Raw genomic sequence first — 25,511 nt, forward strand, 5'->3', positions numbered from 1 at the left:
TACCTCACACCATACCAAAATTAAAACAAAACTGATCAAAAGCTAAAACTATAAAACTCTTAGAACACAGGTGCAAATCTTCATGATCTTGGATTAAGGAACAGTTTATTAAATGTGATTTCAAAAGCAAAGCAAACAAACAAACTGAACTACTTCAAAATTTTAAAATTTTGTATATCAAAGGATACTATTCAGAAAGTGAACAACAACATAGAGCATGGGAGAAAGTATTTGCAAATCATATATCTAATAGGGGTCTAGTGTTCAGAATATGCAAAAAACTCCCACAACTCAAAGGCACAAAGACATACAACCTAATGAAAAATGAAACAGGACATGAATAGACATTTGTCCAAAGAAGATACAGAAATAGCCAATAAGCACATGAAAACATAGTCAACATCATTAGTGAAATAAAAATCAAAACCACAATGAGATGCCATTTTACACCAAACAGGACAGATATAAAAAAAGAAAATAGCCCTAGCTGGTTTGGCTCAGTGGATAGAGCGTCGGCCTGTGGACTGAAGGGTCCCGGGTTCAATTCGGGTGAAGGGCACATGCCCAGGTTGCGGGCATGATCCCCAGGGTGGGGTGTGCAGGAGACAGCCAATCAATGATTCTCTCTCATCACTGATGTTTCTATCTCTCTCCTCTCCCTTCCTCTCTGAAATCAATAAAAAAAAATTTTTTTAAAGAAAATAACAAATGTTGACAAAGATGAGGAGGAACTGGAACCCTCACACACTGAAAGTAGAACTGTATAATGGTACAGCCACAATGTAAAACAACTTGGCAGTTCATCAGAAAGGTCAATATAGATTAACTATATGACCAAGCAGTTATATGAACTGAAAGTGTGTTCATATAAAAACTCATACATACAAGTTCATAACAACATTGTTCTTAACCAAAATATGGAAACCCAAATGTAAGACAACTAATGAATGGATAAACAAAATGTGAAATATTTTTCAGTCATTAAAAAAATAGTGATTCATGCTACAACATGGATAAACCTTGAAAACATACTAGATGAAAGAGGGCAGATAGAAAATGCCACATATTTTAAGGTTCTGATTATATAAAATGTCCAGAAGCCTAGATAGAGAGAGGGTCTGTTTGTTTGTTTATCCTCATAGGAGGACATTTTTTCCATTGATTTTTAGGGAGACTGGAAGAGAAAGGGAAAGATAGACAGAAACATTGATGTGAGAGAAACATACCGACTGGTTGCCTCCTGCACAAGCCCTGACCTGGACCCAGGCCGGGGAGGAGCCTACAACAGAGATACGTGCCCTTGACCGGAATCAAACCTGAGACCCTTAAGTCCGCAGGCTGATGCTCTATCCACTGAGGCAAAACGACTTGGGGGAGACCAGGTTTCTTTTTTCGAGTGTTAAAAATGTTCTGGAATTAGGAAATGATATAATGATGATGAATGCAAAACAATGTGAATATACCAATAATCAATGAATTGTACAGTTTAAAACAATATGTTGGCTTTCATGTTATTTGGATTTTATCTCAATAAAAAAAAAAAAATCCCCCTAAAGTATTCAGAACTCTGTTCCTAGGAACACCTACCCAAGCAACTAACCATTACCTTCTCTCACTCAAAACAACAAAAACAAACCCTGGGATCAGACATCTCTCTTAATTAGCATGTTATACGTTAGGTATATAGTTTCACAGTAAGATTACTATGGTCTTGTCCATACAACTTCCAAATATTTAATAGAAATATGTGGCTGTACCTAGATTTACCCTTCAATCCACAATCTTGGTCACAGTTTTCCATAAAACCAAAAGACAGGAATGAATAGACCAAGAAATAAATATGCACTGAAAAAAATATTCTTTAAACCAAACAGTTAATAGAGATCAAGAGACAGTACGAAAAATAAACAGGACCCAATTCACAAATTTATATTTCATTGTCATCACTGGTTTCTTCTGCTTTTCCAACATTGCAGCCATTTTTTAAATCATTTTCTTTTCTTTAATTAAGGGTTTAAATACTGAGAGGTGGTTCTCTAATATGCTCTCAAATTTATTAGTAGTAATACTAAGTAAAGAAAACAGTACAAATAAAAATGCACAATTAATCTAGCTATCTATCTTCAGCCAGATAAACTGTGATATTTGAGAAGTCCTATGGTGTAGCAAGAGTTATGTTCTTATAACTACGGCAATATTTACTTATAAGGCAAAATTATAGTTGGGATTCTTTTTATAAGTGGGTCTTTACAATTTCATAACAAATTCAGCTACTGTACATGGTACTTTAACTTTCAAGTCATCATACGTCACATAAAATAGTTCCCAAATGGATAACATAGACTTAAATAAAAACTTAAACATATGCAAATTTAAAAGATTAATTTATTCTACCTTTTAATAATGCCCAAGGGTAGAGGGCCATTCCCTCCTTCAGATTCAATTTAATTCAACATCAAAGGAAATAATTCACTTTGTACAAGAGCCAGAATTCAATAATAAACAAGTAAGTTATATCATACACATAGGACATGTTTTTGTGGTTTGTTTTACTTTCCAGCTGTAACCAACTACAAATGAAAGTACATTTTATTATACGTCTGTTAAGTACTCCAGTAGCATTTGAACTAAAATAAACTATTTTAAAATTATTTGGCAATAGATTGTAACTTACACAGTGTACCTGCTGTTTGTAAAATATCAATGAAGAGGGGGTTTTTTTGTTTTTGTCAACTCTGACATATTGCTAACAGGCTAACAAGTATAGGAAATGAACACCCATGTATCCACTTCATAAACCCAATTGATTAACCCATAATATTATACCATATTTACATCAGAGGTTTTTAAACAAATCAATAGCTTTTACAACTTTTCTAAAGCTATTTGGGGTGGGGGGCTCATTAAAATGTCAATGAAAATGCACAATAAAAGTATAATTTTCCTTGTGACTTATGTCACTACAAATATATTTAAATTTTGTTTAAAATAAAACAACTCAATAAAATTCATACAAGAGGTATCTAACAACTTCCGAGTTTACCTAATTTTTTTGAAATGCCACTAATCTTACATTTTAACAGTTAAGTTGGTGAAAATAATTTAACAAATGGCTATTTCACATATCCCTAAGTCTTAGTCTGAACATATGTTCATTTTACAGAATAGGTTTAAAAACTATCAGTGTAAACATTACTCTCTAGGGGAAAATAAATCCTAATGTAACTAGTGGGATAAACAACTCATTAAAACTAAACTTGGAAAAACTCCAGGATAAATTTAAGGAAATAGAAACATGTAGGTCTTGATCGTGTAGTAGCAAAGACTGGAAATTAATATGCCCTAATTAACAAATACTTTAAAGACTCTACTTGTACCATCTGCTGACATTATAATACAGAGCTAGTGAAAGTTCTGGACCAATATAGCATCTCTACAAAGAAAATTATTCCTCCAAATTTTTAAATAAAAATGTGGAAGTGGTTCTTATTACTCAATGCAAAGGAATTAACTTATACAATCCATTCATGTTCATAGGAATACCATAAAATTTTTGCCCTATATAAACTTGAAGAACAGCCATCCATTCTTTTAAAATCAACACACCTCACAGCAGTTGAAAGAATAGCCTCAGCAACAGCTGGATCTGAAGATTTATATAGAATCCCCAAATGCAAAGTTTGAGCCTACAAATTGGTTCCAAAAATGTATTTTTGTTATTACTCATATCCTGTACAGTAAAATAAGATTAGATCACTTTTTCCAAAATAAAATGAGTACAAAACTTCACTAACTCAACTTAGAAATGAAAGCAGTTTTAAAGGCTAAGAAAATTCTATTTAGTTCTGTATATAATGACCCTTTAACTTACACATCAATACTTAAATGAAAAGAAAGAAGTTTTTAATTAAATGTTAAGTAAAATAATTGGTTAAATTAGTTCTTCTTTTCTCTTTCTGATCCCACCCCACTCCCCAGAGACAACCACATTTTATGAGTTTAGCATACATACCCACAGACCTCTGCCTACTTGATTTTATGTATTCATAGATACACATATAATTTTAATGGGTATATATTTGTATATGACTACAGCCTCTATTTAGTGACTAAACAGCATATCTTATAGATCATCAAGATCTTTCAACATTAGTACATATACTCCTACAATGGTCTTTTTAATGCCTGCTTGGTATTTTACTGTTTGAATCAAGTCCCACATTCATCAGAATTTCTCAGCATCCCCACTAGTATTAACTATTATACTTTTCAATTATAATGATTTTTAGCATTTGCCGATGGCTATAAAATATAAATTATATCCTGTTTAATTACAAATATATTTTGCCATTTTTCAAATTTTATGAAATAAAAATATCATTATTTGAATTTAAATGTTAGATAACAGATGAACAAATAAAATGGGAAGTAAAACTTGTCTATTTTTAAAGCAAAAATACAATTAACTGCTTGATTATTATAACATAGAAAGTCCAAAATCTTATAATGTATTGATGGTAGCAAACAAATAAAATACCAAAGAAGCAAATGCTGTCCTTCATTAATCTCATCATTTCCTAAAAAGTTGTCCAATTCCTATACTTAAATAAAAGTGTTTTATCCATTCAGGAAAAAAAGAGAGAAATAAAGTATATTCATGTTATATATATATATATAATTAGTAACATTCAAATAGAGCCTTGAAAATTCTGATTAGGAAAATCACTAGAATTTTAGTTCAACTTCAGTCATTCATTAAAGTCATTGGTTTTTGCTTTGGCCAAGAGCACATTTTACATGTATTACTTAAATAAAAAGGAAATAGACTACTAGGCTGTCAAAAAAGGATTACAATCTGAATCAATCAGACAACAAAAGAACACTGAAATCACTGAAAAAATTACCAGCTGTATGTCAATAAATAATCACTTGGGCCTACCACAGATTCAAGGTTTTGACATGTCCTCTATAGAAAAAAGGGATGGTCCTTATGGAACTTAAATTTTTGAAAACAATTTAGAAAAGTTATTAAATAATCACACCAACTAGATTAAAATCACTTCTTTGAAAAGAACAGTGAAAAACAGAAACAATATCCCACCCTTAGAAGAATGTGACCGAACCAGAGAAAATGTCAATTGGGCCAATATATGAGGGGTAAATAAAGATTATTTAGGCTAAGACTAGTGAAACAATATGGTGAAAGACTAGGTTGAAAGAAGACAAACTGAAAAAGGTCCAAAAGGTTGGAGAAGCCGTGGCTGGGTGGCTCAGTTGATTGGAGCGTCTTCCCATACACCAAAACATTGGAAGTTCGAGCCCCCTGTGGGGGCACAGAGAGGTATGAGAGGCAACCAATCAATCAATGTTTCTAACATCGATGTCTGTCTCTCTCTGTGTCTCTCTCTGTCTCTCTCTCTCTCTCTCTCTCTCTCTCTCATCAATAAAAGGACATATCTTCGAGTAAGGATAAAACAAAATTTTTAAAGGTGGGAGAGATCAGATGAATCTAGACAGCCAAGAAGGGGGCAGATCTGGAGGGTATCAGAATGTTTTAAGAATTTTTATTTTTATAATAAAAATGTATGTCCTCCCCTGCCTAAAATACTTTCCCCCACCTTTATCCCTCAATCACCACACTGTTGGCCATGTCCATGGAACCCAACTAGGCAGAGTTGCTAAGCCAACCCAGCTGGGAGGGGAAGAAAGAGCGCATGCAGGAGACAAACTTTAAAATGTATGGATATTGCTAAGACTGCAGCTTGCAGATAACCAATCATAAGACAGTAAGGCATATAAACTAATCCCAAGGAAGTTGCTAAGGCAGAATTCTTTGAAAAGACCAATCAGGAGCTGGCAAGGCTATATCCAACCCCTAGGTTAAAAATTGTGGCTTATGGCCCTAACTGGTTAGGCTCAGTGGATGGAGCATTGGCCTGCAGACTGAAGGGTCCCAGGTTTGATTACAGTCAAGGGCACATGCCTGGGTTGTGGCCTCAATCCCCAGTAGGGAGCATGCAGGAGGCAGCAGATCAATGATTCTCTCTCATTACTGACGTTTCTAGTTCTCCCTCCCTATCCCTCTCTGAAATCAACAAAAATATATATATTTTTAAAGTGTGGTTTATGGCCACGTGGGACTCTATTAATAGAATAACAGACTTTAACACCCAACCATATAATATGGAAAAAAAGCTTTCCTGGAACCCCAGCTACACCTTTCCCAGGACTGGTTCTCTCAATAAACTTTACCCCTTTTAACCGTTTTTGTCCGTGACTTCATTCTTCAGTTTCTTAAGACAATGAACTCAGACTCAAACACCCCACATTTTGGTATCACTGCTATGAAAATAAAACTGTAAACAACCCAAAGAATTCTAACAAGCTCAACTCTTTCTCCTACTCCAAAAAATAAGTACAACTATTCCTAATATGCACTTGACAAGTTTTCACATGCTCAAGCTACACAAATTTGTATGAAACACTGAGCCAAATCTAAAGAATAACTATTTCAAATAAAAAGCAAAAAATTAAAGAGAGGTAAACTCAGTTTCTGGCTTTGGAGTTAGCTTAAGACAGACATAACACTAAAAAGGCTATGCGTTACCAAAGAACTGGAGGAAAAACTTCCAAATCTATGTATTCTACACTAATAAAAGAGAAACATGCAAATTGGTGTCACTCTGCTACACCCACTAGCCAATCAGAGCAACTATGCAAATTAACCCAACAAAGATGGTGGTTAATTTGTATATGCAGGCATGGAGCAAAGATTGAAGGAGTGAAGAGTAAAGACTGAAGACTGAAGACTGAAGAGGCTTGGCTTCTCCACTGCAGCTGTAGCAGAGAAGGCAAGCCTCACTGCAGCCACAGCGGAGAAGCTAATGATAATAAATGATAATAAATTTATGTTACTCACTGTCCTTAAACTAACTTTTCACTGTCCTTATTAAACATCTTTTTTTAAAGAGGTAAATTAAAGTTTACATTAATTGCTCAATACTGCTCTTATCAAATATTGATCACTGTGTCATTTCCACCATATCCTACATATTTCACTCCTATTCTTAGGAGCTAAAAGAACTAAATGTTATCCTGATAAAAACAATAATGAAAAATTTGTTAAAAGTTTATTTTAATATATTCAGAAATTATGTAATATAGAATGAAAGACAATATTTTGAAAAAATAAATGCTAAGAAACTGGAATTTACTAAAAGCTTATTCATTGAGACTAAAATAGAAACATTTAAATGAGAGAGGGATAATTTATTTTCAATGTTACTTAAACCATATATTTATTAGCAAGCCTAATTAAAATAAATGGTAGTCTGAAACTTTATACACAATTAAACACTGAAATTAAAAATATTTTTAAACAAGTATAGGATATCTTGCTGATTTACAATGCTAACTCCAACACAGCAACTAAATTTTTTTTCAATGAGCTATAAAATGTCCGTGTTTCAAAAGCTGTGGCCTGGCCCTAACCGGTTTGGCTTAGTGGATAGAGCATCGGCCTGCGGACTGAAGGGTCCCAAGTTCGATTCCGGTCAAGGGCATGTACCTTGGTTGCAGGCATATTCCCAGTAGGGGTGTGAAGGAGGCAGCTGATGGATGTTTCTCTCTCATCGATGTTTCTAACTCTCTATCCCTCTCCCTCTCTCTCTGTAAAAAATCAATAAAATATGTTTTTTTTAAAAAAGCTGTGGCCTGTGCTAAATATGCTCTTCTCTTTATTGAATGAAATATATATACAGCATCATATATGTATTTTAAGAAACTGAAATGTGAATTTTAAAAATCCAAATGAAAGCAGCTTATATAATCTGAGGAAGGGAGAGACCATGAATGGGAACAGGGTTGACATTTAATGACATAACCAGGGAGCCTTACTAAAAAAATCCTCACTTACTGCATCAGTTAAATAAAACTCTCAGTTCCCATATGATTTTGATTTAATTCCAGCACTCCTTGATGTATTTTATCTGTATTTTATTTGCTTAATTTGGCTAAGATATATCTCAATTTATTAAGACTTATATTTACTACTTTCAATTTAGAATTGCTAACAATAGATTATAGTTTACATTCTATTTATTAAGGGAAACAATTTGAAGAAATTATTTCAAAGCAATATATTTCTGTAAAATGTAGCAAAATATCATTGGAATAATGAGAAGTGGTCTTAACTAAAAAAAAAAAAAAAAAAGCAAATCATATCCAAACAAATATTTGCATTCTGTGATCTTATGCTTTTAGTATTAAATTGGAATATTTTCTTTCAGATGTCAGCAGACATATTTTAAATCGCATCTAACAATATTTATAGTAAGCCCTATACATCCTTAAAATAAACCTTACCTATTTAAATATTCAATATTTTTCATATAAAGGCTATAATTCATTTTGGAAATTTTGGGTTTTCATTTTTAAAAGTCGTTAAGCAACTTTTATAGTAAACTGCACTGTGTTTCTAATAAAATTTCAGTGTTATGAATAATAAATCAACACACAATTGAGAAAACAGTATTCACAAATATCTATTAAAGTTGATATTAACATATCAACCAGGACATATCATATGGTATTTCTTAATAAATTAGAATATAAAACTTGACTCAAATACAACATGCTATGTATACACAAATAAAATGTTTAAAACGTAAATCTCTAAACAACATAATAAATGATATATGAGGAATATGAATGATTAGCACAAAATTTAAACTATCAAGTAAAAATAAGAATAATCATTTAATAATGTTTTCATTTAATAGAAGAACTGGTTCCAAAGCTTAATTAACTGCAATTTCTGTATTTTTAAATTTCTGGATCAGTAGTTAATTTCTTTGAAAATGTGAGCATTTACTTTATAAATTTCATTCTAAAAGTTATATATTATTAAAGAAACATCATCAGCAAATGACTTGATATATAAAAAATATCAATTTTCTGAAAGTTATGTTGCTTTTCAAAATAACTAATTAAAACGCATCCTGTAAAAATAAGCTTACTAATTAGGATGAGAAAGCAAAGATATATTCCAACTAATTGAAATAATCTCAATTTTAAAATGTAGAAATATTAGAATATAATTTCATATATTTAAATCTTATCTCGTATATTTAAACAATTATTTCTTGAATATATTAAAAGTATTGCTTTCATCTAAAAAATGGTTATGATAAGTAACTATTGGCTTTTTTGCTATAAGTCTCTTTGAGTTTAGGAAAATATGACCTCCAAATAAAGTAGCCCAATACTGAATGATAAATAATATTAAAATTGATTTCTTCCAAATGCAATGATTACACATATATATGTCAAATATTTTAAATGTATGTAATGGCTATGAATACACATAAAATTGTTATTTAGTTGATAAATACTTTGGCCTTAATATGAACATGCAACGTTTCGTTACTCTTTGTCTGTATTCTCTCAAAGAAAGAAAAAAAAATGTACTTGCCCTTGCAGTTCCTATTACATTATGAAGCAGCAACATTTTACTACAGCTCCAACATGGATTAGCAATTATAACCTGGACAGCAGTTATGACTACCACAAAAGATATTATAACCAAATACACAAATATTAAAGAGATTTTTAGTGTCTCCTTAAAAGACAGAATAAATTCAGATATTTTCCCAAGGTTTTGTATAAAACCAACACACTGACATAAAACAGATTCAACTAGCTTTTCCCTCCTAAAATAATAAACAAAAATTACCATAAACCACATTTCAACATACTTACCAGCATGTGGGTAGTTTCAGAAGTTTAATATACAGAGCAGTGCTGAAAGAGGGAATAATTGGTACAGGTAAGCAGTAAGATCCCCTACAATCCAAAGACGTCAGTCCTGCCTGGAAACCAAATATCTAAAACAAAAAGAAAAGATCCAAATGTTCACAGAGACAAAGTTTTAATAAGCACAGGATGGAATACGTCAGTTTCAATTTGCTCTACAACAGCTGCACACTAAATATGTTCCAATGTCTTTTTCCACTTCCCAAACACCAACATTTTTTTTATTCATTTTGACATTAAGTCAGAATTAAGAAATTTACAGTATTTCTTTCACAGCCCTGTTCTTTTTGTGACTAATTTTAAGGCTGCCATTTCTATATTTAATTCTCATTTAGTGTTTTATTATCTGCTAAAATGCACATCTTTTCTATTAATATAAACAACTGACTACATTGTGCACATTGTAGATATTAACTTTAATAAATCACTATTCATATCATTTTGTGTCTTAAAGAACATGAACTACATCAAGAAGAATCCTAATAATGTATTTTGCCTTCAACTTACATTATGTACACAAAAAGAATATTCAAATATATCCTAAAATGTTATATCTTTTCCCTTTTGTGTATGAATATAATTGTTGAGCTGAGATTTGTAACCCAGAAAATTTGGAACAGAAATCACTCCTCTTATGTTTATATTTAAAACGAGCAGATCACACTCAAAAATTTTATAAGCATTCCCTAAAATGTCTGAACACTATATTTGCTTTAATGAGAAAATCAATGTAACAGAATATTTTACATAAAACATTGCAGAGAACTAAATATGATATTTCTGCTCCAATTATTTCCAATCAGGTAAAAGACGGACATCTCAAACAGAAAATACTGACACACAGGAATACGAAACAAAGAATTACTATTTTCCAACAACATGCAAAAGTAGCTAAACCCCAACCTTTAACTTTCATTATTATTTTTTATTCCCTGGGTTTATAAAGCATGAACTTTCCTATCTCTAAGATTAACAATAAATACTACATGCCATAGTAAAACATGTTTAAAAACTCTAATTTTCAAAATATCTTTCATGTAATAAACATAAATCAATAATCAATTTCTTAGAAAGTATTAATCTACTTCCAAATGGTTTCAAAAAGCTATTATGTCCTTAATCCTTCATCAAACTTACAAATGGCAAATCCTTGCCTATAAAGTCAGTTTTCAGGGAACAAAATAATTTTATGGAAATAGGACGTTAGAATTATATACTTTCAGAGAAACCTGCATTTCAAAGATAGGTCCAATCTAATTTACTATCAAGAAAAATGATAGTAATACATTAGTTAATATATTAATATATTAATTCCTCTAAGTCCTGCTATTAAGACAAGTGACAAAAAGAAACAGAATTGAGAAAATGAAAACATGTTTCTAACACTTAAATGATCAACCTTAAAAATTAAGTTATTCCACCTTCATTCCCTTTGAAGACTTATTCTAAGCAACATTAAGTATACAAAGAACTTCTGGGCACTGTGCAATTTCAGCATTTCATATTTCTTCTGAAAGGTCCATTAAAAATTCTGAAATTTGTAATTATTACCACTAATTACAAAACATGATTATTAAAATATGCCTAACCTCCAACTATTTCTAGAGTGTGCCTACAGATAATGTTTTATCTTAACAGATTATCCAGCTAACAGGTCTCTCAAGCCACTTTTTCATATTCTATAAAATGCCCCAACAGTATAATCACAGACACTATCATTAACTATACTCAGATGGAAAGTAGGTGTAAAGGAGATCCCCTGCTGGCTACTTGGAGAACTGCAAAGAACTTTGGAGAAACTACATATTATTCTGTAATATTTCTGAAGTTTTTACTAAATTTACATGTTGTCCAGAGATGCTTCTAAGAGAACATTCAAATATCTATAATAATAACAAGGTAATATGCCTTCAACTTACATTATGTACACAAAAAAGACCAGACGTCTTCTCAACATTATTCCGGACATCCTTCCTGACAAAGGTGGGGGGGGGGGGGGGGCGGGGCGGGGGGGGGCGGGAACAGCCTGGGTCTCGGGTGCCTACAGGCAGCCAGAGGAGGGAAGCCCAGGTCCCAGGTGCCAGCGGGAAACCAGTGCCAGAAGCTGGGTCCCGGGTGCCAGAGGGAAGCTGGTGCCAGCAGCCAGGGGAAGGAAGGCCTACTCTTGCACGAATTTTCGTGCATCAGGACTCTAGTAAATTATAATGAAAGAGAGCCTACCTACCACATCAAAAATAATTATTTCAATATAACCAATTTTCAACTCTTTCCTTTAAATTACAGCAATAAGATACATAGATTTACAATATCAATATAACCTAATACCTTGTCAACAACCCTTAACCAAGATTACATATACTTCATCTAGAAAAAGGAAAACTAGCACACTATGAATTGAGGCTGCTTTCAGCAAGGATAGTTAAAATGTTCAGAAATGGAATAAAAGTTTTGAACACTGCAAACTAACAGTCTGAAGCAGTTAAAACTGTATGAAACAGTAAGCACTGTTAGCACTGAAGGAAATGTCAACTTGAATAAGATGAATTATACAATACATTCAATGAAAAGATAAACATACAGTGCATCTCTTTTTTAAAAAGTCTGACAATGAAAAACAAAGTAAATATAATATGTACTGTAACACTTAACAAATACTCTTGAATTAGCATCTCATATAGAAAAAATACAGAATTAGAAGCAAAACAACTCATTTATAAAAATTAGTTTTTAATGAAAATTAGTTGCTAACAGGATTTGCAATAGTAAAAAGACAAAAAATATAAAAAGCACACACTAACTGTAAGTGACAATGAAAATGCATAATTATGCAGTAAAATGAGTTATTTTTATGTGTTGTTATAATAAACTCGGTATAATAGTATAACCAGCATCCTAAAGATTTGTCCCTTTTCTTAAAGGGACACACAAAAATATCCAGCATTACCTTCATGTCAAAAGTTAGTCTGTACACAGTAACATAATGAAATGTATAAAAAGTGAATAAAAAATAAATCTAGACATCTACAGCATAAGAATGAACAGTTGAGGGGAGGGGAAAGGCCTTCAAGGAGAAAAGAATGGAACCAGACCTAGTTGATTAAAAATTAGAACTTCAGAGCTAGAACTGCTTAGAGATTATTTAATTAAATTACCTCATTTCACATAGGGGGGAAATGATGTCTTAAAAAGAATAAAGCTCAGATGGGGCTATAAAACTGAAAATCATGAATACAGTCAGCAGCGAACCAAAACCACAATATACTACTTCACAACCACTAAGATCCTATACAATAAAAGCCTAATATGCTAATCGACCGAACAGCAGAACGACAGGTAGAACAACTGGTCACTATGACACGCACTGACCACCAGGGGGAAGACACTCAACGCAGGAGCTGCTCCCAGCCCGCAGGCCCCAGGCCATCCAAGATGGGTGGCAGCAGGGGCCCCCCAATCTCCCTGCCAGTTGCCCCACAGATTGGCCCTGACTGCCAGCCAAGCCTAGGGACCCTACCCGTGCACGGATTTCGTGCACCGGGCCTCTAGTAACTAAAATAAAAAAGACAAACAATAACAAGTGTTAGCGTAGATGTGGAAAAAAATAGGAACCCTCATTCACTGTTGATGGAATAGTACAACAATGTGACAATACCTTTAGAAGAAAAGTTTGGCAGTCCCTAAAAATGTTAAAAATGACCAGGGAACTTCATACCTAGGCTTACACCCAAGAAAAATTGAAAATTTGTGTTCATGGTTCCAGTACAGAGCTGGCAGCTGTTGGAGGAGTGGCATGGAAGGCCAAAGACCAATCCTGAATCTGTGGCCACAAGCCCAGATCCTCAACACACAGGGAGTCGAGCCCCCCAAATGGGCCGTAGAGCCAGAATCGGGACCATGGGGAGCTCCCTAGAGCTAAAATCAGGATGTTCCGCTTCATGAGGAATGTAGAGCCTAAGAATCCCATTTTCCCGATGGACCTCTTTGCTATCACACATGAACCGAATGTGTCAGGTAGCTTTGGATATAGCCCCTTCCTCAGCATTATAGATGGTAACCATCCCAAATAGCATGAATTGCTAATAAACTTTATAATAAATTTTAACACTATAATAATGAAAATTAAACTTTGAAAACTTCCTCAAAGTTTATATATATAGTAATCATCTCAAATACCATGAATTGCTGATAAACTGTATAATAAATCATTTCTTTGAGTCAGTTCCCACTACTCATATAAAATAACTCTACCAAATCCTGAAATTTATAAAAAGTACTAGACTACTAAAGAAACATCAAAAATGCAATGAAATATTCAAGACTCAAGGCTTCTTTGAAGTATTCAATATTCATACTGCTAATGAAAAGTTATTCTACATGTACTATTCCCACTCTGCCGACACCTAACTTCCTGTCATATTTAACTTAACTATCATAACAACAGTCAATCTAACCAAATATAAGAGACAACTAGACAGCATGTATAGCAGTAGTTCTCAACCTTCCGAATGCCGTGACCGTTTAATACAGTTCCTCATGTTGTGGTGACCCTAAATCACTGTTACAAATTGAACATAATTAAAGCATAGTGATTAATCACAAAAACAATATATAATTATATATGTGTTTTCCGATGGTCTTAGGCAACCCCTGTGAAAGGGCTGTTCGACCCCCAAAGGGGTCGCGACCCACAGGTTGAGAACCGCTGATGTATAGCAAAAGACCTTTTCCCAAAACATAACTTTATCTAAACTACATTATAACTTTTACATTACCCTGAAAATTACAGATTTTAATATATTAACAATAGTGGTAGTAAAGAACTATTCCAATAACTTTCATGTCAGAGTGGATGATAACCATATCAGTGACCAATGGCTTTGATAATCATTTTCTTTGAGGACAGGGCATGCCTCATCCATTTTTATTGCTTATTGTCTGCACTATAGAAAGAACTTAATATTTACCAAGTTAATGAGTAAGTAGAATACCTTGAAAAGATTAGTTAACTACCGAAATTAGACCTGTTTGAACAAAACAAAGCAAATATTCTTAACATTATAATCTGATACTCAAGTTGCACCAATATTTTACAAAACCATACATCCCAGTATGTTAATGTGATAACTAATTTAAAAGTACAAATGTAAAATTATATATATACTAGAGGCCCAGTGCACGAAATTCGTTCACGGAGGGGGGTGGGGTGTCCCTCAGCCCAGCGTGCACCCTCTCCAATCTGGGACTCCTTGAAAGATATCCAACTGCCTGTTTAGGCCCGATCCCACTAAACAGGCAGTCGGACATCCCTCACACAATCCAGGATTGCTGGCTCCCAACCACTCGCCTGCCTGCTTGCCTGCCTGATTGCCCCTAACCACTCCCCTGCCAGCCTCATCGACACCTAACTGCTCCCCTGCCATCCTGATTACCCCTAACTGCCCTCCCCTGCCGGCCTGGTCACCCCTAACTTCCCTCCCCTGCCAGCCTGGTTGCCCCTAACTGTCCTCCCCTGCAGGGCTGGTCGCCCCCAACTACCCTCCCCTGCCATCCTTGATTACCCCTAACTGCCCTCCCCTGCCAGCCTGGTCACCCCCAACTTCCCTCCCCTGCCAGCCTGGTTGCCCCTAACCGTCCTCCCCTGCAGGCCTCGTCGCCCCCAACTACCCTCTCCTGCAGACCATCTTGTGGTGGCCATCTTTGACCACATGCGGGCGGCCATCTTGTGTGTTTGAGTGATGGTCAATTTGCATACTGCCTCTTTATTATATAGGATATCAGAGGCCTGGTACACGAAATTCATGCACTCAGTGTGAGGGGGGGGGGGGGTCCTTCAGCCCGGCCTGCGCCCTCTCACAGTCCGGGAGTTCGACCAGGAGACTGGGAGTTCAATCGCTCACTATAACGTGTGATGACCACCAGGGAAGGAAGGCCCCAGCCAGCAGCCAGAAGGCCCCAATTGGCCCTGATCACAGACAAGGCATAGGGACCCTACCCATGCACGAATTTCGTGCCCCGGGCCTCTAGTTGATCAATAATTGAGTTTATCTTTTTGTATTACTTATACTGGTATTACTTATTTACAAAAAAAAAAAAAAATGTAGGAGTTGAGCAAAGCCTCCAATAATTAACTTTACATAACTTGATTTAAAGTAATCAAAAGTGTTCCTTCTGTATCAAGAAATTAACATGAATTCAATAAGAGGAAAGTGACTAAAAAATGTGTTAAAATGCTCCTTATAAAACATTGTCTCACATAAATGTTCCCCTCAAAGAAATCATGAGTCTTTTGGAACACTATTATAAACTAAATGCTCTTTCACACTGCTTATAAATATCATCAACGATACATACAATCTTCAAAAATTATAATTATTATTCTTACAAACATTAATTTCTTCAAATAACTGAAGAGATATCTTTGACTCAGGTACACTTTATTTCTTATGCATTTTAATTATATTGAATAATGAATATATTTGTCATATCTTATTTAAATTTAATTTTATGAGATACTAATTCTGTGAAATTACAACTTAAGAAAAACAGATATTTATTTAATTCTCCCCATGCTACCAGATACTAATAAGGAAAAAATTTCGGGAAACTGGACAGATACATGCATAAAAATGAAACTAGACCACCAACTTACACCATACACAAAAATAAACTCAAAATGGATAAAGGACTTAAACATAAGACAGGAAACCATAAAAATACTAGAGGAATCCACAGGCAGCAAAATCTCAGACATATGCTGAAGCAATTTCTTCACTGATACAGCTCCTAGGGCAATGGAAACTAAAGAGAAAATAAACAAATGGGACTATATCAAAATAAAAAGCTTCTGCACAGCAAAGGAAACCATCAACAAAACAAGAAAGCTCACTGCATAGGAGAACATATTTGCAAATGTTATCACTGATAAGGGCTTAATCTCCAACATTTATAGGGAACTCATACAACTTAACAAAAGGAAGATAAACAACCCAATCAAAAAACGGACCTAAATAGATACTTTTCAAAAGAAGACAGAAGGCCAAAAGACATATGAAAACATGTTCAAAGTTAATAACCATCCAAGAGATGCAAATCAAAACGACAATGAGGTACCATCTCACACCTGTCAGACTGGCTATCATCAACAAATCAACAAACGACAAGTGCTGGCGAGGATGTGGAGAAAAAGGGACCTCCACGCACTGCTGGTGGGAATGCAGACTGGTGCAGCCACTGTGGAGAACAGTATGGAGTTTCCTCAATAAACTAAAAATGGAACTCCCATTTGACCCAGTGATCCCACTTCTAGGAATATATCCCAAGAAACTAGAAACACCAATCAGAAAGGATATATGCACCCCTATGTTCATAACAGCACAATTCACCATAGCTAAGATTTTGAAACAGTCTAAGTGCCTTTCAGTAGATGAGTGGATTAAAAAACTGTGGTACATCTACACGATAGAATACTATGCTGCGGTAAAAAAGGAGTTCTTACCATTTGCAACAGCATGGATGGAACTGGAGAGCATTATGTTAAGTGAAATAAACAGTTAGAGAAAGATAAATACCACATAATCTCACTCATTTGTGGAATATAATGAACAACATAAACTGATGAACAAAAACCGATCCAGAGACAGAGAGCATCGATCAGACTGTCAAACCTCAGAGGGAAGGTAGGGGAGGGTGGGAGTAAGAGGAAGAGATCAACCAAGCATATAAGCCTAACCAATGGACACAGACAACAGGGGGGTGAGGCCATGAGTGGGGGAGATAGGCGGTATTGTGGGGATAAGGACACATATGTAATAATATAATAAAAATAAAAAATTCACTCTTCATACCTTAAGGTAGCAGTGTGCATAGCAATAATGAAGCAGATTATCAGAAGGCTGAGTAAGGCTGCTGACCACTTGCACCAAACGTTCAGCATACATTGGCACAGAATGTTCCAGATTAATTTTATCCACCAATATCTGAATAGATGGTAAAGGCCGAAGAGGTTGGAAGTTTGTCGTATTCATGAAGTTACTTGAGTTCTGGAAAATAAGAGTGTTCACTTCGTATTTCAGAACAGTGACTGATTTGCAATGTCCTCTATATAAGCTTCAGACTAGCACATTTTGCAGTGATACCAAATCAATCTAGAAATGATGCCTTTCTATGGGACCCTTATCAAAACTAAAAACGATATTCAATAGTCTGTTCCATGCTTCTATGTCTCTGAATCTATTTTGTTCATTTGGCAGGGATGGGTGAAAAGAAATTAACCAAAGAACTTGTATGCATATATGCACAACCTATGGACACAGACAATAGTGTGGTTAAGGCCTGGGCTGGGGAAGGCCGCGAAGGGGACACACAGGGGGGAGGTTAAAATAGGGGAGCGGTGGGGGGGAGGGGGTAATGGGGCATCTGTAATAATTGCAACAATAAAGACAAATTAAAAAAAATACAAAACCTTGTACATATTTTAAGTATGTCCCAGATTTCTTTTTTTTTTAATTTCTTTTTTTAAATATATTTTATTGATGTTTTACAGAGAGGAAGGGAGAGAGATAGAGAGTTAGAAACATCGATGAGAGAGAAACATCGATCAGCTGCCTCCTGCACATCTCCTACTGGGGATGTGCCCGCAACCAAGGTACATGCCCTTGACCAGAATCGAACCTGGGACCTTTAAGTCCGCAGGCCGACGCTCTATCCACTGAGCCAAACCGGTTTCGGCGTATGTCCCAGATTTCAAAAAATATTTATCTATTGCAAAATTATCAATGCACCTCTTAACTAAAGCTTTTTATTTTTTCAATCAACTGTAATAGTGCCACTACGTGCCTCAGTACATTTCCAAAGCATAATCATTCCAAAAAAATTTACTAGATATCCCAGAGCCAGGCATCTTTCATCTTCTTTCCTTCTATTCATATTTAGATAACTAAGGGACTAAGTGGACTATTTCAGACAGTTTCAAAAATAATTTTAATAAGCAAGTTTGAAGAACAGAAAAATGTCTGATCCGTATCATATCTATTAATAATACACATACTAAAGGCTCATAAAGTCCTAAGAATCTCAAGATAGGCTTAGTATTTTCAGTGTTTCAAAGTACAGAACTTTTCTAAGCTTCAAAATAAATGCATGTAAGTTTTCAGGTGTTCAGAATATCAACTCTGATTGACAAACAATCCCTTCTGATCTTAGAACTTACGCTCTTATAATGCCATCCCTGCTGTTCTCAAAAAGGAACACTCTGACCTTATACCCAGAGAAATGTGAAAAAATGTGGGAAGAGCAGTTTCACTGTTTTGTTTTGTCTGTCTTTCACTGGGAAGCAGTACTAGCATTTAGAAGCCCCTAACGATGGTAAATGCTACTTAATACTCCTCTAGTTCAAAAAATCAATAGTGCAATTATTGAGAACCACTGTAACTAAAATTGACTAAATTGAGTTTACAATCCTGACCTAAACAAATATTAAACATTTAATAAGTCCTCATCCTATATAATAAAGAGCTAATATGCTACTTAGACTGGACGGTAGAAAGACCTTCCGGAAGACCAATGGGCGGGGGGCAGGGCCACGGGGTCATGAGGCAGCCGGGACTGAGAAGGCCTACCCTTGCACAAATTTCGTGCATTGGGACTCTAACAATAACAGTAGTAATCACTGGGTTTCTAATATGCGCAAAATGGTTTACATGTATTATCTCATTGAATATTCAAAATCATTCTAGAAGTTAGGTACTAGAGAGGAACTGCTCTGTGCCAATACCCTGACAGTTTTTCACAAATCTATGTAGACCACACAGGCGAGGCTCAACTTTAGCAGAGCTAAGCCTTAGTAGAACATCCTGTGATAGCTCTCAGAACAAGAGATTAGTGGTTTTGTAAGGAGCTGCTAAAAGACCATTTCTCACTCACCTCATCTTGAGAGAGGCTACTATGAAACATTTTCTCATCAGCCTCATTCAGGTAAGATAAGGGACTTTCCACCTACCCATCGTAAGAGTATACCTGTAGGCTATATAACCGCTTAGCTGCAGTATAGAATTGAACCCTATAAACAGGGTATCCTACCAGTATGTTAGATGTCAGTTGGCCCTCTGGTTTCAGGCTTATCCTCAAAAGGGAATGCAAGCTGACACCATTATGAGTTGCTTTTGCTGTCTCTGTAAGTAATAAACCATTTAATATCTGTACTTGTTGCTTCTTTACTGGCTGAATCTGTCAGCCCACTTGAAAAATACAGCTAGGATATGGTCTGACTTCTAGACTCATGCCCTCCAAGATTTCCTTATATAGCCTTAGCTTAAGATTATTGTATTTAAATATATAAAAGTTACTCTCTAAGAAAAAGCAATCATAGTTACACTGATTCAACTTTATAATGGATAATTACATAAGCAAATATTCTTTTACTTAATCGCCTTCCTCTTACAACATCACAGAGCCAACAAATATGGAGATATGGAAAAACGAGTAGTAAACCACAAAATATACCTTTTCTCCCATAATGACAGGTAGCAAGTGATCCAGCAAATTGAATTCAGCCATAAAAATTGTGCAGGTACATTTGAGGAGAGTAATACTTGTATGTCGAGTAGGAATATACTCCTCCAAAGATGCCACTTCTTCCAAACTCAGTATTGTTTCATTTTCATCTTTAATATCTAAAATGAAATAAAATTTCAATTAAAAATTAATTTTTAAATAATTGATTTTCTTAAATTACTGAAAAATTCATTGGCTTCCCAAACTTTAAGGTCAAATTCTATTTTTCAACAATAAAGCAGTTGTTAAATAATGTTTCTTTAAATCAATATGAATTAAATTACTCTAGAATATAAATGTATTTGCTACATAAAATTTTATACTTTTATTTTTAAATGTTTTTAATATTTTAAAGAAATTCCAAATCTCTTTTGTCAAAGGAATAACAGCTTCTATTCATGAAAACACCATTAAGATAATGTAAAAGCCAGCCAGACAGGGAGAAAATATATCCCATAGATAGACAGATACATAGACAGACATAAATATCTACATAAAGGACTTGTACCTACAGCATATTCAATATAAAAAAAATTTAAACCCTCTAAAAATCAATAATAATAAACAAACAATTCAATAGAAATATGGCCCAAAAAATCCTTGAATAAGCAAAAGACAATATATCCAAATGGCCAAAAATCCTATCAAAAGTTAGTTACTATCATTAGGCATCAGATAACTACAAATAAAGTCACAATGTGATAGAACTACAGATCCATTACAAAAAATTAATACAATAGAGAGCTGGTTCTTTGAAATAATTAATAAAATTGACAAATACCTGGCTGGCCTGACTAAGGAAAAAAGAGAAAAGATCCACATAAATAAAATCAAAAATGAAAAAGAAGTTACCACACAGACTGTCAAACCACCTCAGAAGAAAGGGGGGGAGGGATCAACCAAAGGACTTATATGGATGCATATAAGCATAACCAATGGACACACACACTACGTGGGTGAGAGCATGTGCTGGTGAGTGGAAGTGCCGGGAGAGGTCAATGGGGGAAAAGGGAGACATATGGAATACTTTAAACCAGCGGTTGCCAACCAGTGGTCCATGAGGTCCGAAAGTTTGGCACCCACTGCTAAACAATAAAGAATTAAGGAAAAGAAAAAATCAAGCACACAGCCGATCCATGATTCTCTCTTATTATGGATGTTTCTCTCTCTCTCTTCCTCTCCCTTCCTCTCTGAAATCAGTAACAGTATTTTTTTAAAGAAATTAGTACATGTTTAACAAAAGGCATGTACTAGAATGTTTTTGGCATCAGTATCATAATAACTGAAAACTAACCAAATACTAATAGTAAAATGGATAAATAAGTTATAATATAATCACACAATGGGATACTATCCTGTAATTAGAATAAATCTCATGTACATAATGTCAACTAAAGCCAGAGACAAAAGAGTACATACTGTGTGATTCCATTTACATGAATTCTAAAATAAACAAAGCAAAACCTATGATGTTAGAAGTAAGGAGAGTGGTTACCCTGGGGGTGAGAGTAGTAACCAGAAGAGGGCACAAAGAGACTTCTGGAGTGCTGGTAAGCATCCATATCTTGAACATTTACACAAATGTGGTTAAGTTTGCGAAATTCACAGAACTATACCCCTGGGTTTTATGTGCTTTCCAATATGTGTATTACACTTCAACAAATAGCTACCAAAAAAGTGGAGAACTGCTAACTACTTGAGATTTAATGCCTGTGTACTAGTACAAATGTAGTAAATATTCAGGGTTTGGCAAAAGTAGGTTTACAATTGTTCACATGGAAAAAGACATGCAGGTTATTATCACAGTAACATTTTCATATACTCACAACTGGAAACCTACTTTTGCTCACTGCTGTATACATATACAGGCAGCTCTCGCTTTATACAATTCTGATATGCACGAATTTGTTTAAAAATGCCAGTTCCCAAAAGCAGTAAAAATATCAGTAACCACAGTATATAAACTGTAACTAACTGCATAAAGTATAAACTTCACTGCTAGTTGTTCAGCCCATAAATCACTTTCATAAATAAGAGATAAGCATCATGATCAGTGACCAATCATGTCATTTCTTTCCAAGTTTGTCAGGTTTGGTTACTAGTTACTGGTATCTGTTATATTTAGCTCATGCATGGATAGCAAAGCATGTGGTTGTATTGCTTCTTTGATTACTAGTGATAAATCTGCATGACATTTTACAAAAATTAGTAACTGAAACAGGGAACTGGCAGTCAAAGATGAAAGTGCAGCAACCAAACAAAAACCGATAATGTTGGAAGTTGAAATTTTAATTGAACGTAACTGGTGTTACAGAATAGCTGACCATGGAAATATCGATACTGCATGCTTAGAGAGACTAGATATTCAGCTAAGGGAGTTTAGTGTAATTTAGGATAACAGCAAATATGCTGTGATAAAAATAAAATTTAAAAAGTGTCAACAAAAACAGGAGCTTATTTCTCTTTCACAGAACAATCTGTGTCTCAAGGGTCAGAGCAGACATGGTGCTTCCACACTACAAAGACTCAGGCCCTATCTTACTGCTCTGTCACACGCAGCATGCAGCTTTCACTCAGGGTCTAAGATGACAGCTACAGCGCCTGTCATTGTAATTGCTTTCCTGCCAGGAGGGGCCAGTGGGAAAGGAAAGCATGCTCTCTACCTTTAAAATCCTGGCCTAAGAATTCATATGAAGTTCTGCACCAACCTCAGCAGCCAGAATCTAGCCATATGACTACACTTGGGGTATGTAATCTTTATTTCTATCAATAAAATTTCTATCATAGAAATTTATTTTACTATAAAATAACAGGAGAATGGATATTGAGAAGACAATTTAACCATCTATCACAATAATTAATTTAATTATAGACAAAGAGAAATGAAAAATCAGTGGTGTTAATTAAATTTCCTTTGGTCAATAATAAGTGGGAGTCAGAATTCAAACCACAGTCTGACTCCATACGCTGAGTTCTTTACTGTCCCTTACACTCTCGTTGTGCTATTACATCCTACTTTATAGTACTTTATTATATAAAAAAGAAATTTATATTTTATGAAACTGATAACCACATCTTCATGCCATGTAGCAAAACTTCATTGTACAGCAAATTCCTTTTTACCAGTAAGATCTAAGTTTTCCTGAATACTAAATATGTATGTTTAAAGCACATCTTCATGTCTGCTCTTTAGAATCCACCAGCGTAGAAAAATGGTCACATTTCAAGAGTATTCACTGGAAAGAGTACACCAAAATGGTGTGACATTAAAATATCAACAAATACTGGCAAATAAGTACTTATTCAAATAACTCCCTAAGCTTGACCTCTCCCATAACTTCTATACACAAGTTTATTTTTTAAATTAACAACAAAATACATGAAAGTCAGATAGGCAAAATTTACTAAAAAGGGTAAGTTAGCAAAATATTAAAAAATAGATTATATGATCATTCAAATCAATTGGCAAGAGATTCAAAATTAAGATAAAAACAAACCTGGTTTTAGCCCACTATATGGTTCATATTCGTGTTCCAAGGCACAAACAATCATTTTCAAAATTCTATGTACTGCACTGCTATCCAAGCGAAAATCAAGAGGACCTATAACAAGGCATTTGGTAGACTTCTCCTGAACTATTCCCAAATCTTCACTTTTTCCTAAAGAAAAGTCTTGTTGATTTGCAGAACCTTAAAAGAAGCCAAATTTTATATTAATATTTTTGGCATCGAACATACCAAGTATACATTTTAATATTACTCTTCTCTCATCTTTTTAAGCTTATAGCTTAATGCCTTAAAACCAATTCTCCATCAGTTGCATACACAGAACTTTGCTGATCTATAATTTTCTCTATGCAGATGAGAAGATACTATCACCAAAAAACAACCAATTCAAAATAAATTATTCCTGTTATCTATTTCTGTTATAAGAAGTGCTATAAAATTTAAAGTCATTCTTAGAAATTTATTCTTTCAAATTTAATTGCTTATATCCAATAATTCTATACACAATGCCATTATGTTAAGTGGGAAGGGGGACTGGAAGAAGTTGCATTTTACCACTATTTTAATCTAAGAATTTCACTGAAAATTAGACTGTTTAAAATTACATGATCACAGGATACCTTGACAGTTCTATAATGACCATAAAAGTGAACAATAGGTAGAAATTGCTATGAAATCTTTCCAGAATAAAATTATCATGGTGATGCTCCATGATGCAGAATCCAAGTTCCTCAGTCCCTTATCTACCTATATACTGAAGAGAAGATAGAAAATGGGGAGAAGCAATAGGCAATAAGGTGGTTATAAGGATAATGATAATTCAACTTTGGACATATTCAGTTTTGAGATATTTTTGAGACTGAAGTGAAAATGTCAAGTATGCATTGGATATTTAATTGTAAACCTTAAAGAAGGAAATATATGTAAAGTATATGATTGTCTAACCACTCAGCTGTATACCAGAAACCAATACAAAATAAAATTGAGAGGGGGGAAAAAGAAGTTTGGACTAAAAATACAATATGGGGATCATCAAAATATACTTAAATTCATGGGAAAGAATGAGATTACTTCAGAGAGAGTTTAGGAAAAGAAGTGGTATGCTGGCCTTGTGGAAAGAGCTTGGAAGCGTTTCTTCCTCTTGGAATTTTTGAAATAGTTTGAGAGGATAGTTGTTAGTTCTCCTTTGAGTATTGGTAAAACTCCCTCCCTATGATGATCTTTCAAGATCAAATCCTCTGTGAAATCTTCAACCCACAGACAAAAGTAGTCACTTACATGGATCTCTCTTAGTTCTCTGTATACATTGCTATTCTTATTATTATTTACTAGAGGCATGGTGCACAGATTCGTGCACCGGTGGGATCCCTCGGCCTGGCCTGCACCCTCTCGCAATGCAAGACCCCTCGGGGGATGTCAGAGGCCCGGTGCACGAATTCGGCCCAATCCCCACAGGCCAGGCCGAGGGACCCCACCGGTGCACAAATCCATGCACCAGGCCTCTAGTATGCATATTAGATGTTTGGTTAATCTCTTCCCACCCTCCCTCTGCCCCCTCCCCTCTGAAATTCATCAGTTTGTTCCATGTTTCCATGCCTGTGCATTGAGCGCCTGCCCCCTGGTGGTCAGAGCACATCATAG

General features: G+C 34.9%; 1 protein-coding gene across 7 annotated transcripts in view; it reads right to left on the minus strand.

The window, feature by feature from the left end:
• VPS13B (vacuolar protein sorting 13 homolog B) overlaps positions 1-25,511 on the minus strand; it is a 626,384-nt gene that overhangs the window by 553,776 nt on the left and 47,097 nt on the right. For 6 of the 7 annotated variants that reach the window (XR_009449565.1, XM_059672116.1, XM_059672115.1 and 3 more), the window contains exons 12-15: positions 23,862-24,053; positions 20,314-20,483; positions 17,658-17,852; positions 9,760-9,884 (exon numbers count right to left, since the gene is read on the minus strand). Coding sequence is in view for 6 of the 7 variants with exons in the window: in XM_059672116.1 (XP_059528099.1) it covers positions 9,760-9,884; positions 17,658-17,852; positions 20,314-20,483; positions 23,862-24,053 (682 nt within the window). In the remaining variant the exon portion in view is untranslated. Of the gene's footprint in view, positions 1-9,759; positions 9,885-17,657; positions 17,853-19,890; positions 19,983-20,313; positions 20,484-23,861; positions 24,054-25,511 lie in introns of those variants that run through there. The other variant, XM_059672120.1, reaches the window with a different exon arrangement.

Source organism: Myotis daubentonii, chromosome 17, assembly GCF_963259705.1.
Source record: "Myotis daubentonii chromosome 17, mMyoDau2.1, whole genome shotgun sequence".
Classification (NCBI taxonomy): domain Eukaryota; kingdom Metazoa; phylum Chordata; class Mammalia; order Chiroptera; family Vespertilionidae; genus Myotis; species Myotis daubentonii.